Consider the following 19118-nt stretch of genomic DNA (forward strand, 5'->3'; position numbering starts at 1 on the left):
GCCCACTGCCTTTGAGGGACATCCTGTACAACACAGGCCCTCTCATGTGCAGCAAACCACTTGTTAATGTCATCCCCCTCCTTATAAGGGGGAACTATCTTGTGCAGATTCCTGGAATCATGCTCTTTTGCAGGATGACTATGGGGAATACTGCTGCTGCCACCATGGGTATCTAAACCCAACTTCTGTCTTTCCTTCTCTAATTCAAAAGATTGTCTATCCAAATCCAGCTGTTGCTTTTTAAGCTTCAGTCTGGTTTGTTCCACCCTCAACTTATTGAGTTCCCTCTCTAACATTCTGTCATCAGGGTTGGTGGGAGGGACATTTCTAGAAACAGAGCTATGATGGGAATGAACAGAAGGAGACCTGTCCCTTACAGAAGCCACCCTAACAGCTTGGTTTACAGAAACATTACTACCAGTATGGTGAGAATAAATGCTTTTGCTATGATGTGAGACAACACTATTTATTTGGTGTGGCTCATCATCATTACCATCTATGCTAGATTGTCTAGTAATGGGCAGGCTAGGAAGTTTCTTTCCTGAATCTTTTCCCGGGGGAGTCCCTGAATCAGATTGGGAACTATTAGGTACTTTTTCAACAGATGGGGCACCTATGGCCTTATCCTGTTCTCTAAGCATGTTAAGTAACAGTTCCAAGGAAGGATTCTTCCCTACACTCAAACCTCTCTCTATACAGAGACTCCTTGCTCTTTTCCAGCTAAGGTTGTCATATGCAAGTTTGGACAGATCAACACTTTGGCCTGTGCCAGACATTTTTTAGAGAGAGTTAAAGTGATAGAAAAAGAGAAAAAAGTTTTCAAAACTTTTTTGGAAAGACAGAAAAAAACTTTTTAAACTTTTAAGAACTTTTTGAAAGTTTAGAGGTACTTTTCAGCACTTAGAAAAGAGTGAAAAGAGGAAATGCAAAACTTTTTGGCTATGTATATATACACTGACCTTGTTTTGTATATTTTTCTCTTATGAAAAGTACAATGACAAGAGTGGTAAGTAGTCTCAAGCACTTATCCCACCACTGCACAACCAATGTAGGAGGCTGGACTGGCTTGTAGTGAGTACCAAGGGGTACTTGCACCTTGCACCAGGCCCAGTTATCCCTTATTAGTGTATAGGGTGTCTAGCAGCTTAGGCTGATAGATAATGGTAGCTTAGCAGAGCAGCTTAGGCTGAACTAGGAGACGTGTGAAGCTACTACAGTACCACCTAGTGTCATATGCACAATATCATAAGAAAACACAATACACAGTTATACTAAAAATAAAGGTACTTTATTTTTATGACAATATGCCAAAGTATCTTAGAGTGTACCCTCAGTGAGAGGATAGGAAATATACACAAGATATATATACACAATAGCAAAAATATGCAGTATAGTCTTAGAAAACAGTGCAAACAATGTATAGTTACAATAGGATGCAATGGGGAAACATAGGGATAGGGGCAACACAAACCATATACTCCAAAAGTGGAATGCGAACCACGAATGGACCCCAAACCTATGTGACCTTGTAGAGGGTCGCTGGGACTATTAGAAAATAGTGAGAGTTAGAAAAATAATCCTCCCCAAGACCCTGAAAAGTGAGTGCAAAGTGCACTAAAGTTCCCCTAAGGACAAAGAAGTTGTGTTAGAGGAATAATGCAGGAAAGACACAAACCAGCAATGCAACAACTGTGGATTTCCAATCTAGGGTACCTGTGGAACAAGGGGACCAAGTCCAAAAGTCACAAGCAAGTCGGAGATGGGCAGATGCCCAGGAAATGCCAGCTGCGGGTGCAAAGAAGCTTCGACTGGACAGAAGAAGCTGAGGTTTCTGCAGGAACGAAAAGGGCTAGAGACTTCCCCTTTGGTGGACGGATCCCTCTCGCCGTGGAGAGTCGTGCAGAAGTGTTTTCCCGCCGAAAGAACGCCAACAAGCCTTGCTAGCTGCAAATCGTGCGTTTGGCGTTTTTGGACGCTGCTGGGGCCCAGGAGGGACCAGGAGGTCGCAAATTGGACCTGAAGAGAGAGGGGACGTCGAGCAAGACAAAGAGCCCTCACTGAAGCAGGTAGCACCCGGAGAAGTGCCAGAAACAGGCACTACGAGGATGCGTGAAACGGTGCTCGCCGAAGTTGCACAAAGGAGTCCCACGTCGCCGGAGACCAACTTAGAAAGTCGTGCAATGCAGGTTAGAGTGCCGTGGACCCAGGCTTGGCTGTGCACAAAGGATTTCCGCCGGAAGTGCACAGGGGCCGGAGTAGCTGCAAAGTCGCGGTTCCCAGCAATGCAGCCCAGCGAGGTGAGGCAAGGACTTACCTCCACCAAACTTGGACTGAAGAGTCACTGGACTGTGGGGGTCACTTGGACAGAGTCGCTGGATTCGAGGGACATCGCTCGTCGTGCTGAGAGGAGACCCAAGGGACCGGTAATGCAGCTTTTTGGTGCCTGCGGTTGCAGGGGGAAGATTCCGTCGACCCACGGGAGATTTCTTCTGAGCTTCTGGTGCAGAGAGGAGGCAGACTACCCCCACAGCATGCACAAGCAGGAAAACAGTCGAGAAGGCGGCAGGATCAGCGTTACAGAGTTGCAGTAGTCGTCTTTGCTACTATGTTGCAGGTTTGCAGGCTTCCAGCGCGGTCAGCAGTCGATTCCTTATAAGAAGGTGAAGAGGGAGATGCAGAGGAACTCGGATGAGCTCTTGCATTCGTTATCTAAAATTTCCCCAGAGACAGAGACCCTAAATAGCCAGAAAAGAGGGTTTGGCTACCTAGGAGAGAGGATAGGCTACTAACACCTGAAGGAGCCTATCAGCAGGAGTCTCTGACGTCACCTGGTGGCACTGGCCACTCAGAGCAGTCCAGTGTGCCAGCAGCACCTCTGTTTCCAAGATGGCAGCGGTCTGGAGCACACTGGAGGAGCTCTGGACACCTCCCAGGGGAGGTGCAGGTCAGGGGAGTGGTCACTCCCCTTTCCTTTGTCCAGTTTCGCGCCAGAGCAGGGGCTAAGGGGTCCCTGAACCGGTGTAGACTGGCTTATGCAGAATTGGGCACATCTGTGCCCAACAAAGCATTTCCAGAGGCTGGGGGAGGCTACTCCTCCCCTGCCTTCACACCATTTTCCAAAGGGAGAGGGTGTCACACCCTCTCTCAGAGGAAGTTCTTTGTTCTGCCATCCTGGGCCAGGCCTGGCTGGACCCCAGGAGGGCAGCTGCCTGTCTGAGGGGTTGGCAGCAGCAGCAGCTGCAGTGAAACCCCAGGAAGGGCAGTTTGGCAGTACCAGGGTCTGTGCTACAGACCACTGGGATCATGGGATTGTGCCAACTATGCCAGGATGACATAGAGGGGGCAATTCCATGATCATAGACATGTTACATGGCCATATTCGGAGTTACCATTGTGAAGCTACATATAGGTAGTGACCTATATGTAGTGCACGCGTGTAATGGTGTCCCCGCACTCACAAAGTTCAGGGAATTGGCTCTGAACACTGTGGGGGCACGTTGGCTAGTGCCAGGGTGCCCTCACACTAAGTAACTTTGCACCTAACCTTTACCAGGTAAAGGTTAGACATATAGGTGACTTATAAGTTACTTAAGTGCAGTGTAAAATGGCTGTGAAATAACGTGGACGTTATTTCACTCAGGCTGCAGTGGCAGGCCTGTGTAAGAATTGTCAGAGCTCCCTATGGGTGGCAAAAGAAATGCTGCAGCCCATAGGGATCTCCTGGAACCCCAATACCCTGGGTACCTCAGTACCATATACTAGGGAATTATAAGGGTGTTCCAGTAAGCCAATGTAAATTGGTAAAAATGGTCACTAGCCTGTTAGTGACAATTTGGAAAGAAATGAGAGAGCATAACCACTGAGGTTCTGATTAGCAGAGCCTCAGTGAGACAGTTAGTCACTACACAGGTAACACATTCAGGCACACTTATGAGCACTGGGGCCCTGGGTTACCAGGGTCCCAGTGACACATACAACTAAAACAACATATATACAGTGAAAAATGGGGGTAACATGCCCGGCAAGATGGTACTTTCCTACACTCGGAAAACCCAACAAGTTTCTAAAAAAACAATCATTATGCATGGTCACCCTTAGGGACATCCTGTGTCTCCTAACCCATGGGGATTACATGATCTCTCTCAACCTGCAGGATGCATATTTCCACATTCCCATGCATTGCAGATGCCTCTGAACTGGTAATGGGTGCCAGCTACAGGGAAACAAAGTCCTCCCTTTCGGCTTCTAATCAGCACCCCGCATTTTTCACAAAAGCCTGACCCCAGTTGCCGCAGCTCTGAGAACACTTAGTCAACATGTATTCCCATACCTGGACGACTGGCTGCTAAAAGAACCTATGCAAGCGGCCAAGGTGACAAAGGATTGTATGACTTTGTTTTACAGGAAGGCTGCAGAAATTAACTCATCTGGCCCTCACAATTTCCAGAAGAAAGCCTGTTTCAGTGCGTCAGTGCAAGTCATTATTAGGAATGATGTCTTCTGCCATAAACCTTTTTCCTGTAGCACACCTGATAATGAGACCTTCACAGGAGAAACTTCAAGAGCAAGGGGTCCTCTAGATAACCCCTAGCTTGATTCAAACTTTCGAAAGGTGGTCTCACATCACTCCCATTTCCAAAGATCTCACGTTCCTGCTGTTGATACCAGATTTCACTATAACAACAGATGCCGCTCTGGAAGGTTGGGGTGGTCATCTCCACGACTTACAACTCCTAGGCAAATGGTCTGCCTCAACGGTCCAAGCATATAAACTGCCTAGAACTCAAGGCTATATTTTTCTAGCTCCAGGCCTTCTTACCTCACATACAAGGATCTTCAGTGCTGGTACACATGGACAATACGACCAGCATGCACTACATAAACAAGCAAGGAGGTACAGGTCACTGGCTGTCTCCCATGAAGCACAGGACTTATGGCACTGGCTGACCGTACACAACATTACTCTGAAAATTGAGCACATGGCAGGAACAAGCAATTCTTTGGTGACCTGCTCAGCAGATCACTGGAGAGTTGCCACAAATGGGAGCTGAACCAAGAAGTAGCAGACGCATTTTTCACTTTTGGGGTAAACTAGAACTAGACCTCTTCACCACAAACTAGAACAACAAATGCTTCTTCGCCAGTCGGCACCCACTTCCAGGATCATAGGGGAATGCCTTTTTAATAAGATGGTCTGGGATATTTGCGTACATTTTCCCCCCACCCATGATACAGAGAGTGCTCAAAAAGATGAAGGTGCAGAAGTGCTGCTTTATCCTAATAGCTCCCAGGTTGCCCAGACAATGCTGATTTACGGAACTACTCTTGCTGACGGGGACCAAGCCTGTTGTTCTTTGAGCGAAACAAGCTCTACTGGCGAAGAGTTAGGGCTAAGTTCTACACCCTGATCCAGGCTCTTTTCAATTATATGCATGGCTCCTGAATTCCACGATGTAAATATTCCCCAAGAATGCAAAGATATCCTTGCAACGGCAAGAGCATAATCAACTAACAAATCCTACAGATCGAAATGGAATAGATTCTGCCCATTGTGTCAAAAATCTAATTCTTGCCCTATCTCCTTTTCCTAGATCGGTCAGGTTTGGTGCATGCGTTTGTGAAAGTACACCTAGCAGCAATATCCAGATATAGACTGTAGGAAGCTGGCTCTGTATATATATCAAAAGGAGATATAGTGTGGACAGAGTCCAGGGGTTCCCCAGAGGCTTAACACAGGCTAAAGTAGACAATACTAATGCCCTTTTTTGTGTAGTGTAGTTGAGCAGTTAGGCTTCTCAGAGGGTAGTGCAAAGCATTTGTTGTACACACAGAGACAATAGAAGAAGCACACACTCAATGACTTAACTGCAGACCAATGGTTTTATATAGCAAAAATATATTTTCTTAATTTATTTTTAGAACCATAAGATTCAAGTTGCAGGTAAGTACTTGAATAGATTTGTATTTCACACATGAATCAGCAGTACTTTGTTTGAATCAATAAGTGTAGAAAAGTGCCACTGTTGGCATGGTTACCCCTCACCCCCACCCACCCTTTGTGCCTAGCATTGATGTTAACTTTGATTGAAAGTAGGCTGGGACCCTGCTAACCAGGCCCCAGCACCAGTGTTCTTTCCCAAAAACTGTACCTTTGTTTCCACAATTGGCACAACCCCAGCACACAGTTAAGTCCCTTGTAAAAGGTACCCATGATACCAAGGGCACTGTGGCCAGGGAAGGTCTCTAAGGGCTGTAGCATGTATTATGCCACCCTAGGGGACCTCTCACTCTGCACATACACACTGCCTTGCAGCTTGTGTGTGCTGGTGAGGAGAAAAAGACAAAATCGACATGGCACCCCTCTCAGCAATCCGTCCATCGTCCTTTTGTGTTGCTAAAGTTGCCCTAAGTGGGAAGGGTATGCCCAGACGTGGGTCCCGTGCTCACTGTGCCATTGGATTCAAGCTAGCCTGGCTGATGAAGGGTGATACCCTGAAACCGGTCCCAGGATGCTTGTTTCCGGTCCAGGGAGGACCTGGCTTGGCAGTTCGGGCTGGACTGTTCCCATGAGGATCAGGGTCAAGACTGATTTGCATGTGGCTTTGTCCAAACTGGGGTGGCATGGTGAGCAAAGGAACGATGGATTAAACCCAGATCTGTGACTGGGGGTGAGTGTTTGCATTGTTCAGCACTCCGTCCATCATCCTTTTGTGTTGCTAAAGTTACCCCTCTCAGGGTGCCATGCCCACAAACCACTGTCTGTGGCATAGGTAAGTCACCCCTCTAGCAGGCCTTACAGCCCTAAAGAAGGCTGCACTATACCATAGGTGAGGGCATAGCTGCATGACCAATATGCCCTACAGTGTCTAAGCCCATTCTTAGTCATTGTAAGTGCAGTGTAGCCATATTGAGTAAATGGTTGGGAGTTTGTCATTAAGAACTCCACAGCTCCTTAATGGCTTCTCTGAATACTGGGAAGTTTGGTATCAAACTTCTTAGCACAATAAACCTAAACTGATGCCAATGTGGGATTTATTGAAAAATACACACAGAGGGCATCTTAGAGATGCCCCCTGTATGTTAGCCAAACTGCTAGTGTAGGACTGACCGGTCTGTGCCAGCCGCCCACTTTCAGACAAGTTTCTGACTACATGGGGTGAGTGCCTTTGTGCACTCTGTGGTCCAAAACAAAGCCTGTCCTGGGTGGAGGTGCTTCACACCTCCCCCCTACAGGAACTGTAACACCTGGCGGTGAGCCTCAAAGGCTCAAGCCTCCCTCCAACCCGGACAAAGCCCCACTTTTGGCCGCAAGTCCGGCGGGAAAATTAGGGAAAACAGGGAGGAGTGACCAGCCAGGACCCCCCCTAAGGTGTCCAGAGCTGAGGTATGACCCCCTCCCTGCAGAATCCTCTATCTTGGTTTGGAGGACAGGGACCAATAGGATTAGGTTTGTGCCCCCCCCCACCCTCCCCCAAAGGGAGTGGGCACAAAGAGGGTGTTGCCATGCTCAGGGACCATAGCCATTGACTACTTCCCTCTGAACCCTAAAACACCCCTAAATCTAGAATTTAAGTGTCTCCCTGAACCCAGCTCACAGATTCCTGGCGACCTAACAAGGAGGACTGCTAAGCTGAAACCCCCAGCCGAGAAGAACACAACTGCTTTGGCCCCAGCCCTACCGGCTTGTCTCCTGCTTCAAAGAACCTGCAAAAGACCAGCAACGCATCTAGTGGGACGAGCTACCTCTGCCGACTCAGAGGACTGCCCTTTACCCAAAAAAACTAAGAACTCTCGAGGACAGCGGCTCTGTCTAATAAAACCTACAACCAAGTACTCCCACTTAACTCCAGGTGCGTTAGTCTTGACCCCTGTGCACCCGACGCCCATGGCCTGTGTCCAGATGGTCCACCCAGCAAGAGAGGGTCCCCAGGCGATTGCGAGCAAGTGCCCACCCTCGGTTGACCTCTCCACGATGACACTTGTAGAGGGAATCCAAAGGACCCCCCTGACGCCGGAGCTCCGGACGAAGATATCCGAAGGTTAAAGACACACTGCACCGGCAGCCCCCACGTCTTAGAGAACCTGACCCCTGGTGCCTCTGCATTCAGCAGGCGGCCCTCCTCCCTGTCCGACCAGTGGTGTGCCCGAGACCCATTCCATCCCTTCCTCCCCCTCCCCCCCTTGAGCTCGCCTGTGACCTCTGAGTGACCTCAGGGTCGCCTCATAGACCAGTATTGAAAACCCGACGTCCTGTTTGCGCCCTGCACCCGTCCACCCCTGTGCCGCTGAAGGGGTGTGTTTGGTGACCACTTGCGGCACCTTCAGTGCTCTTCAATCTCCCCTGGTCTGCCCTCAGAGTCGTGGGTACTTACCTGCAGGCAGGCCTGATTCTGAGTACCCCCTGTCTCCATAGGAGCCCACGTTGAATTTGCTCAACTTTGATCTCTGCACTCGACCGGTCCTGTGTTGAGGGTAGTGAGTGTTTGGGGTTAACTTGCACCCCCAACCAGTGGACTACCTAAAACCCGGAGACAGAAACTGTAAGTGTTGTACTTACCTGTAAAACAATCTAACATTTCTTCTCCCCCCCCAGGAACTGTTTCTGAAAATGGTACTGCCTATTTTTAAAACAGATTCTCTCCAATAATTCAAAAAACTGTATTACTTACTTATTTCAAACAAAGTACTGTTGATTCCTGTGTGAAATAGGAAACTTTTAAGGGACATACCTGTAACTTGAATCTTGTGGTATATTGCACCCTGCCTTAGGGTTGTAAGGCCTGCTAGAGGGGTGTTTTACCTATGCCACAGACAGTGGTTTGTTGGCATGGCACCCTGAGAGGAGTGCCATGTTTACTTTGTGTGTGCTGGTGGACAGAAAAAAGCAATCTGCAAAGGCAGTGTACATGTGCTTGGTGTGGGGTCCCCTAGAGTGGCATAATGCTTGCTGCAGCCCTTGAAAACCTTCCCTGGCCACAGGTCCCTTGGTACCATGGGTACCTTTTGCAAGGGACCTAACTGTGTGCCAATTGTGGAAACAAAGATACAGATTTTGGAAAATAACACTGGTGCTGGGGCCTGGTCAGCAGGATCCCAGCACACTTTCAATCAAACACTAGGCAAAAAGTGTGGGGGGGTAAACCATGCCAACAGTGGCACTTTCCTACGTAGACTCTCTTCACAGGCTCCTTCGCTTTGCTCCACTAGGATGGCCAAGCAATTCATGAAAGGCCTCTTTCGAGTTTGCCCTCCAGTCCGACTGCCTCCATCAGAATGCCATCTAAACATTGTTCTTGCTTAGTTAATAATAACACCATTTGAACAAATTTGCCAGGCAGATGTAAAATTCCTCGCCTGGAAAATGGCCACACTGTTGGCATTAACGTCTCCTAAAAGGGTTTGTGACATTCAAGCGTTCACAGCCAAAGAACCCTTTCTTAAATTCACAGATGAAGCGGTTACACTAAGAACTCATCCAAAATTGATTCCAAAGGTACCCTTGCAGTTTAATCTCAAAGAACCTGCCGTTCTGCAAACCTTTTTCCCAAATCCAACCACTCCAGTTGAGAAATATCTGCATACTCTGGACGTAAGGAGATTCCTTAAATTCTACTTCGTACCAAACACCTTTGAAAAACAGAACAACTATTTGTTGCATATGCACAGTCTCGGCAAGGTGCGTCCGTTACTAAAGCAACCATTGTAAGATGGATTTCTGCAACTATACAATTTTGCTATGCCAGGGCATGCAGACCTTTTCCTTCCAAGGCAAAGGCACACTCCACATGAGCGTTTTCCACATCGGCAGTCTTACATGCAGGTGTTCCTGTGGAAAGGCTTGTCATGCTGCAACATGGAAGAGCATACACACTTTCACTCAGCACTATTGCCTAGATTCGGCACACCGCAGCGATGGAGCAGTCTGACAGGCTGTGTTACAACATCTATTTCAACAAGGTGAGCCTCTGTTGTTTTTATTATCTAATGTTTCATGGTATATTACATGTCTAGACTCATACATTGCAAATGTGTATTTGGTTTATTATTATTATTGGGGTTATTTTTTGCAACCCATCAGTCACAAGATAATGAAATCACAGTATCTAAATTTTGCAAAACTGCTTGCTGTTCTGATTAAAGCATGTGAATCTGTGAAAGGCCCAATACAGGAGAAGAAAATGAGATACTTACCTGTAACTGCAGTTTTCCAGTTTTTGTATCTTTCATAGATTCACATGTGTAAGGAAATGCCTCCTTGGCATGGTTACCCCTTGACTTTTTGCCTTTGCTGATGCTATGTTTTGAATTGAAAGTGTGCTGAGGCCTGCTAACCAGGCCCCAGCACCAGTGTTCTTTCCCTAACCTGTACTTTTGTATCCACAATTGGCACACCCTGACATCTAGATAAGTCGCTTGTAACTGGTACCCCTGGTACCAAGGGCCCTGATGCCAGGGAAGGTCTCTCAGGGCTGCAGCATGTCTTATGCCACCCTGGAGACCCCTCACTCAGCACAGACACACTGCTTGCCAGCTTGTGCATGCTAGTGAGAACAAAATGAGTAAGTCGACATGGCACTCCCCTCAGGGTGCCATGCCAGCCTCTCACTGCCTATGCAGTGTAGGTAAGTCACCCCTCTAGCAGGCCTTACAGCCCTAAGGCAGGGTGCACTATACCATAGGTGAGGGCACCAGTGCATGAGCACTGTGCCCCTACAGTGTCTAAGCCAAACCTTAGACATTGTAAGTGCAGGGTAGCCATAAGAGTATATGGTCTGGGAGTCTGTCAAACACGAACTCCACAGCACCATAATGGCTACACTGAAAACTGGGAAGTTTGGTATCAAACTTCTCAGCACAATAAATGCACACTGATGCCAGTGTACATTTTATTGTAAACTACACCCCAGAGGGCACCTTAGAGGTGCCCCCTGAAACTGTATCCGACTATCTGTGTAGGCTGACTGGTTCCAGCAGCCTGCCACCCCCGAGACATGTTGCTGGCCACATGGGGAGAGTGCCTTTGTCACTCTGTGGCCAGTAACAAAGACTGCACTGGGTGGAGATGCTAACACCTCCCCCAGGCAGGAGCTGTAACACCTGGCGGTGAGCCTCAAAGGCTCACCCCCTTTTGTTCCAGCACAGCAGGACACTCCAGCTAGTGGAGTTGCCCGCCCCCTCCGGCCACGGCCCCCACTTTTGGCGGCAAGGCCGGAGGAAATAATGAGAATAACAAGGAGGAGTCACTGGCCAGTCAGGACAGCCCCTAAGGTGTCCTGAGCTGAAGTGACTCTAACTTTTAGAAATCCTCCATCTTGCAGATGGAGGATTCCCCCAATAGGGATAGGAATGTGACCCCCTCCCCTTGGGAGGATGCACAAAGAGGGTGTACCCACCCTCAGGGCTAGTAGCCATTGGCTACTAACCCCCCAGACCTAAAACACGCCCTTAAATTTAGTATTTAAGGGCTTCCCAGAACCTAGGAAACTAGATTCCTGCAACTACAAGAAGAGGACTGCTGAGCTGAAAAACCCCTGCAGAAGAAGAAAGAAGACACCAACTGCTTTGGCCCCAGTCCTACCGGCCTGTCTCCTGCCTTCTAAAGAAACCTGCTCCAGCGACGCTTTCCCCAGGACCAGCGACCTCTGAATCCTCAGAGGACTGCCCTGCTTCAAAAGGAACAAGAAACTCCCGATGACAGCGGCCCTGTTCCACAAAGACTGCAACTTTGTTTCAGAAGGAGCAGATTTAAAGACCCCTGCAATCCCCGCAAGAAGCGTGAGACTTGCAACACTGCACCCGGCGACCCCGACTCGACTGGTGAAGAAACAATGCTACAGGGAGGACCCTCCGGCGGCTCCAAGACTGTGAGTAACCAAAGTTGTCCCCCCTGAACCCCCACAGCGACGCCTGCAGAGGGAATCCCGAGGCTCCCCCTGACCGCGACTGCCTGACTCTGAAATCCCGACGCCTGGAAAAGACCCTGCACCCGCAGCCCCCAGGACCTGAAGGATCGGAACTCCAGTGCAGGAGTGACCCCCAGGAGGCCCTCTCCCTTGCCCAGGTGGTGGCTACCCCGAGGAGCCCCCCTTGCCTGCCTGCACCGCTGAAGAGACCCCTTCGTCTCTCATTGAAAATCATTGGAAACCCGTCGCGTGTTTGCACACTGCACTCGGCCCCCCTGCGCTGCTGAGGGTGTACTTTTTTGTGCTGACTTGTGTCCCCCCCGGTGCCCTACAAAACCCCCCTGGTCTGCCCTCCGAAGACGCGGGTACTTACCTGCTGGCAGACTGGAACCAGGGCACCCCCTTCTCCATTGAAGCCTATGCGTTTTGGGCACCACTTTGACCTCTGCACCTGACCGGCCCTGAGCTGCTGGTGTGGTAACTTTGGGGTTGCTCTGAACCCCCAACGCTGGGCTACCTTGGACCCCAATTTGAACTCTGTAGGTGGGTTACTTACCTGCAAGAACTAACAATACTTTATCTCCCCCAGGAACTGTGAAAATTGCACAAAGTGTCCACTTTTAAAATAGCTATATGTGTTTTATGTAAGAAGTATATATTCTATTGTGATTATTCAAAGTTCCTAAAGTACTTACCTGCAATACCTTTCAAATGAGATATTACATGTAGAATTTGAACCTGTGGTTCTTAAAATAAACTAAGAAAATATATTTTTCTATACAAAAACCTATTGGCTGGAATTGTCTCTGAGTGTGTGTTCCTCATTTATTGCCTGTGTGTATGTACAACAAATGCTTAACACTACTCCTTTGATAAGCCTACCACACTACCACAAAATAGAGCATTAGTATTATCTCTTTTTGCCACTATCTTACCTCTAAGGGGAACCCTTGGACTCTGTGCATGCTATTCCTTACTTTGAAGTAGCACATACAGAGCCAACTTCCTAGAACATGCAACCCATCCTGCTCCCCATAGAGGCGCCCCTTATGTCTCCTTGCTATTTATTTCACTTGTGCTGGAAAATCTGAGAGACTGGAGCTTCTGTGCTGGGGGTTCTAAAGGGTGCTGTCCCCTGAATGGCTGGACTTCAGGTCTTTTCTAATGACCAAATAAGCTGTGAAAGTGAATGCATTTTAATATTTTGTTTTCCATGGAAAGTTTCTCTATACTGCTATTTTATAGTATCATGGGACTCCCACTTCGGGGATGATTCAAGCATGCAAGTCTATGAAAGATGCTAATACTAGAGTTACAGGTAAGTAACTGATTTTCTTATTTTCCAGCCACGCTCACCATCCCTGGTGGTTTTCAGCATACTCGCAGCCAAGATACAGTCAGACTGCAAACTAAGGAGTGTGACAAATAACAAAGGATAAAAAGAAGGCGGTAGTCCTTGGCAGTAGTGCTTTTCCATGTATGCATCCTGATGTTTGTACAACGTAGTATCCACCAGGAATACCCCAACACTACTCCAGTTTAGGAAATAGTTTATTACTCACATCCTTGAAGAACACTACATACCAGTGCATTAACTGTGTACAGTTCAGCTATCTCTCCTATCATTTGTTGACTTTATGCTTATCTTTGACCCTGTTCAGCGCTTCCTGCCTTTTAGCTATGTTTGTGCTATAGAAATACCATATTCATATGTGCATAAATGTATTCAGCCACATTTATTTTCATTGACCCGAGCTGTCGAATAGTTTGTTTCATGAATAAAATGGCGATAATGGTGATGGCCACTGGATTAATGCACTTCTGAGCTACAGTATTTACTGCATAGTTATGGGTTTACTACATTTTCCACATAATTTGCAGATTTCACAAAAAGGTCAGTTATATAAACATATTAGTAGAGAATTTGGCAGTGAATTCACCATTTGTTGCACAATTGACATCATTTTACCATATAATTTAGATAATCTTGCTGCATAATCCTAGTGGCCCTGACAGTGTTAGTATTTTCTGCAATGGGTTGGGGTGTCTGCAGGTATGATGATGAACCCATATTTTACGCAGAGCCATGAAATATTATTTCCTACATTTCATTGTTGCCTGTGAAATATCAGCTTTTGTGCAATAAAAGCACCTAAACTTGTCAAATATATAAATTATTTTGTCAATACACATTTTTTGTATGCTAATTTTAAGTATGGGTATTTGAAATAACATTTTCCTACAATTCAAACTACACCAAATACAGGAAAATAGCATTTTGAGAATGTGTGAGCACAAACTGGGAGCGGGAAAGGAAGGTGGTGCAACTCTTTGAAAATAACTTGACCCTAAATGTGAATCGTTCATTATAACGTGTACTCTCTTCACCTTTGCTAATAATGAATCTTGTACATGGATAATGCTTTATCAGGGAAGCTTACACCTTGGGTTTCTTGATTGCACCAGTACAAACCTTATGAAAAATCTAGTTTGACACTCGCTGTACTCTCTTCCCTTTCCTTTTTTTAAACACTTACAATGCCTTTCTTTCTTTCTTTCAGATCTGATGCACTAGGACAGATTCTTCCACAGCTGGGAAAAGATTGGACACACCAGGGAATAGCTAAACTCTATCATTCTATCAACGAGTATGTGTACACTAGTGGCACTTTTACATCCTGTGTATTATTCAAGTTTAAAAAAAATGAGATTTTAGTTTCTGCTAAATCGCTTTGAAAGTTAAACATTACTAAAGTTCTAGTGTGTTCTAAATACCAAGAATGAATTGTATGCTGTATTTCACCCTGTCAAATGGTAGCGTCCCAGAGATAAGTGCCACTCCTAATTTTATAATGTGGCGGGGCTTATGCTGGAGTCCAGATGTCCTACACCTCATAGGCTTCTTTTAACAGCATGTTTATTCAGGTGTATATGTTATAATCAGTACAAAGCAGGCACAGAGTTTGTCGGTACAATAAATTCACTATCTAACATCCCCAAATGAAAGCAATGGGAAAGGCAAATCTTATTAAGAAAGTGAATCAATTTCATTTCAGTACCATGTCTTTTTGGTTGAAAGTAACATTGTAGATGAGTGTGTAAGCAGGAAGACTTGAGGTCTTCTGAACACTTCAAGAGGTGTTCAGTGCTTAAATCAAATGCATCTATCCTCTGTTTGTATCCTGTGTCATGATGTTGCCACGGCAAAGGTGGTAGGAGAGCTAGCAACTTTAGTCAATTAGATTTTTGGTGAAAAAGCCTTGTGCCCTTAATGCCTGCAGGCTGTGGCAAATTCATTGTAATTCCCATGAAAATAATATCGCTACAGTGTTAAATTATAGGGATCTGATGTACGAAAGGAATTTGTGTTTGCAAACCCTGCAGTACACAAAGTTGTAGAGTTTGCGTCAGTAAAATTTAAGGTTCTAACATACAAAAGGTACCTCTCAAGTTGCAAAATTATACACTTTGCAGTTCATAATGAATTGACTAATTGCCATTGAAAAAAGTGTAAAATTAACATTCTTCCTTCATCCAGCAAAGTCCAGTGGTTAAATGGCTTGTAAACACAGTTGTTTTCACAACACATTGATTGTATACTGCTTGCATACAATGGGTGGTATTCATTGCAAAGTGAACGCTTTCATGAGGGACAGCTCCCACTATGTGAATGCTCATTGTGGGAAATACAGACAGCACACAGCAGTCTAGAGAAGCATTGTCCCTGATAGAGATGTAAATGAAGTGATGGAGGTCTGTTGTCCCACATAAACCATCATTCCTGCATCAGCAGCCTTTTCAATAGGATTTGCCAATATTGTCTTGTCTAATATTAATGAAGAAGCTATCTACAAATCCTTCTGGAAGGTCATTTTGCGAGTGGTGTATCAGAACTTCCATTGCAATGCAAAAATATTATTTTCTCGCAAGCCAGTTGCTTTCCAGAAACAGGCCAAACAAATCAACAAAATTGATTTTCTTGCCTTCTGTAACAATCTTTCTGGTGGATATGATATCTAACTGCAGATTCCTCACCTGTTGAATGTCCATAGTCAACATACAGGATTTGGAAATCTTTTGATAGCTGTCCTGTGCTAGTATGGGGTGGTGGCTCAATTTCTGCGCTAGAACTAACACCAAAGTAACATAGCTGAATCCGTAAAGTGCCCATTGTGGCACCCGGCGTAGGGTTCCTGTCCATTTTTCCCTTAGAGACAGAGACAAAGCATAATTATTAGTTCATGGCGGTGCACTACAAGAATAATTGGAACCTTTCAAAGTTCGGCTAACGCCCATCCTTCAGAACGGGCTGATGGGTAGTTGTGGTCAGGGAGCTGCAGCTAAGAGTCTCCAACAGAAAGACCATTTCCAAACGTAAGTAAAATTTTGTAGCATGTGTGGCTATAAATGCACATGCTGTGGATACTCCTGCATTTAGTGTTGGGCTTTGACATTCCAACTTGTTTTTCTTCACAGACGCATTGAGTCCCAGTATGTTTTATGACCCCTCCCTTAGTTCACAATGTATCTAGGCACCACCTTCACTTTAAATTGTTTTTTTACGCCAAAGGGTCAGCTGTTTTCAGGAGTAGCTTAGAGATCCACATGTTCTTAGTGGCTTTCTGTTCTGCTCCTCCAGGCCATCAACATAAGGAAACTGAAAAGAAATCACCACATGCACTGCTCCTGATAGGTACACTGCTCTTCATCGACCAACCATGATCAATTGCCTCAGTACCTTGGTAGAAGACACCCTAGCCCCAAACTCTGTTGAGTCTTCTTTTATTTCTGGGAGCTCAACTGAGAAAGTAGACAGGAACGGGGTAATGGAACATACACCTTTCCAGTTTTGCCCACAGTGCAGTGGTAAGTATCCCTAGCCTGACCAGCACAGAGTTTGCAACCTTTACCTCGCCCCTGACCAGTAAGAGACATACTGTGACTTCTGCATTTCCTTTCCTCTTTAAAAAAAAATAACTTTGAGGTACCAAAGAGAAAGGTGCTAGTCCCGCCTGTAGATGCAGCTGCAGTCATCCTCAAAGATGCCAGACAACTTTGGTGAGCAGTAACCACTTGGCTTTGAGGAAGCAAGATAATCCAGCATCCTAGAGGCTAACCAGCTCCCAACCCAAGACCTTATTCTTGCACTTCAGAGGGAGATGACCAGGTGGACACTCCATTGGTGTCGATACCAGTGGGGCCACATTTGAAGCCACTGAGGGCCACGAGTACTGCCCCATCACAAGCCATGTGGTGATGCCCTTCCATCAAGGCAGAGCACAGCTCTTACAAAGCTCTTACAGGTGTCCTTCATTCAGCACAAGTGTATCAAAAATAGGCCTGAACCTCAGCCCTCTGCCATCCTGGGGCTCAAGTCTGTACCAAGCGAAGGCTTTGGAGCTGAGCAAGCTCCTGATCAAGAGCATCGAGTCACACACTCCTTGACACCCTCAGGCCTGGAGTCACCACGCCTGCCCCTTTAGAGACTAAATAAACACCAAGAGAACCTCCTAATCCTCCTTCACCATGCACCAAATCGATGCTGGGTTCAGAAGAGTCTGAGGCAACTGTCCTCGAGACACTAGTAGAGTAACTTGATGCTAGGCAAGCATCTGTTATTTTCCTAGAGACTGAGAAACTGTTGGAAAAGTAGCCCCCTGAGAAACCTTCGGCCACACTGCCTCGAATTTTGAATATACAAAAACGTACACTGTTCCAAAAGTGCTCAAATAACCTAGGGCACACTGAGGTGTCAGGAGCAAAAACCCTCAAGCATCTCAATGGATGGCTGGCATCATCATTGGGAACTGCTCCTCGCCAGGCCGGCGCTGCAACGCCTGACGGGCTCCCCTAAAAAGGGAAGCACTCAGCCGTACTGTTCTGATAAAAACTAATCAGACAGGAATGCCTATATTAAGGCACCAGCATACGCTCGGAGAGAATAAGGTGTAAGACTAAAATTGGTTATTCATCCCGGAAAAAAGTTACATTCTTTTAATTAATATACTCGGATGAAGACCAAGATTAAAATCAAAGAAGAAAGTAATAAACTGAGTGTTGATGCTCAATTACTTTCAAAGAGCAACGAACTATCGGGGTCTGTAATAATCACAGTACCCTCAGGAAAGGGTCAACATGTTTCGCGTCGTTTGGTCCTCAAGGATCCAGTGACGCTTCATCAGGACCAAAAAAAAAATGCAATTGTTAAGATAATTCTTCTCCAATTAAAAAGGAAAAATGTGACGAAAATTAAATATCTATACCGGTCACTTAAGTCAGACTGGCTTACGTCACTGTCAGGTCGCCCTAGGGGACAGAGAAGTATCAAATCAAAACAAACAGAAAAATATATTCATACAACTCATAATACCTTTTGTGAATATCATGGTGTAATATGTTTTTATCATAAGATTGATCAAGCAGTCTTTGAAGTTAAAAATGGGCTTACCATCCCCTAATCAGGATAGGGCTCCTTGAGAGGCACGTTTCAGGGACTTGGGAACACGTAGCCTATTGGTAGATGTAAGTCATCAAAAAGCACAAGAAAAACACGTGATCCATTTATACAAATAATGTGAGTGGCACCAAGCACTCTGTAATCAGTGCGTAGTATTGTGAAGTAAGATTGGTGTCAAAAATAACCAAGCAATTGTGTGCGTTGCAATTGTTAGTACCAATCATTAAAACATTTTTTAAAAATAATCCATCAGATTTTAGTACACGTCACCATAAGTGCCATACAATTAAAGAATCATGCCCACACTCGTGTAACTGGGAAGTATACATTAGAAACGCTGGGTCGTTATGGCTGTTGCTGCAACTAGTATCGAAAGAAATGTCCAAATACTACGATATATGGTGAATCAAAATAATACACCATTAAGCATTTGTGAGCTCGAAAAGCGAGCTGTAAAGCGCTAAATATCACGCAAGTAAAAGTCATCGTACTCACATTAATAGTCCCGGTCCATCGCTATGGACCTACCCTCCGAAAACGGCGTCTCGCACAAGTGCAAGGCGAGCGCCGTCGGAGCTTAAAAAAAAAAAAACCGCCGCGGACCCGGAAGCAGCTCTGCTTCCACAGGTTCCGCGCGTTTCAAGTCATGGAAAGGGAGGAAGGACTCCCAAAACCCTAAGTAAAAACTAAAAAAGGACTAGAAATATCAGTCCTAGCCCGATCTCCGGTGTATCATACTCAAGTCCTGCCCAAATAAT

At 46.0% G+C, this 19118-nt stretch overlaps 1 protein-coding gene across 2 annotated transcripts in view; it reads left to right on the plus strand.

Moving 5' to 3' along the window:
- The window catches only part of LPIN2 (lipin 2), a 599770-nt gene that overhangs the window by 458562 nt on the left and 122090 nt on the right, over nucleotides 1–19118 (plus strand). For both annotated transcript variants that reach the window (XM_069219965.1, XM_069219964.1), the window contains exon 16: nucleotides 14465–14551. In XM_069219965.1, coding sequence (XP_069076066.1) covers nucleotides 14465–14551 — 87 coding nt within the window. The remainder of the gene's footprint in view (nucleotides 1–14464; nucleotides 14552–19118) is intronic.

The sequence above is a fragment of the Pleurodeles waltl genome, chromosome 2_2 (assembly GCF_031143425.1).
Source record: "Pleurodeles waltl isolate 20211129_DDA chromosome 2_2, aPleWal1.hap1.20221129, whole genome shotgun sequence".
Classification (NCBI taxonomy): domain Eukaryota; kingdom Metazoa; phylum Chordata; class Amphibia; order Caudata; family Salamandridae; genus Pleurodeles; species Pleurodeles waltl.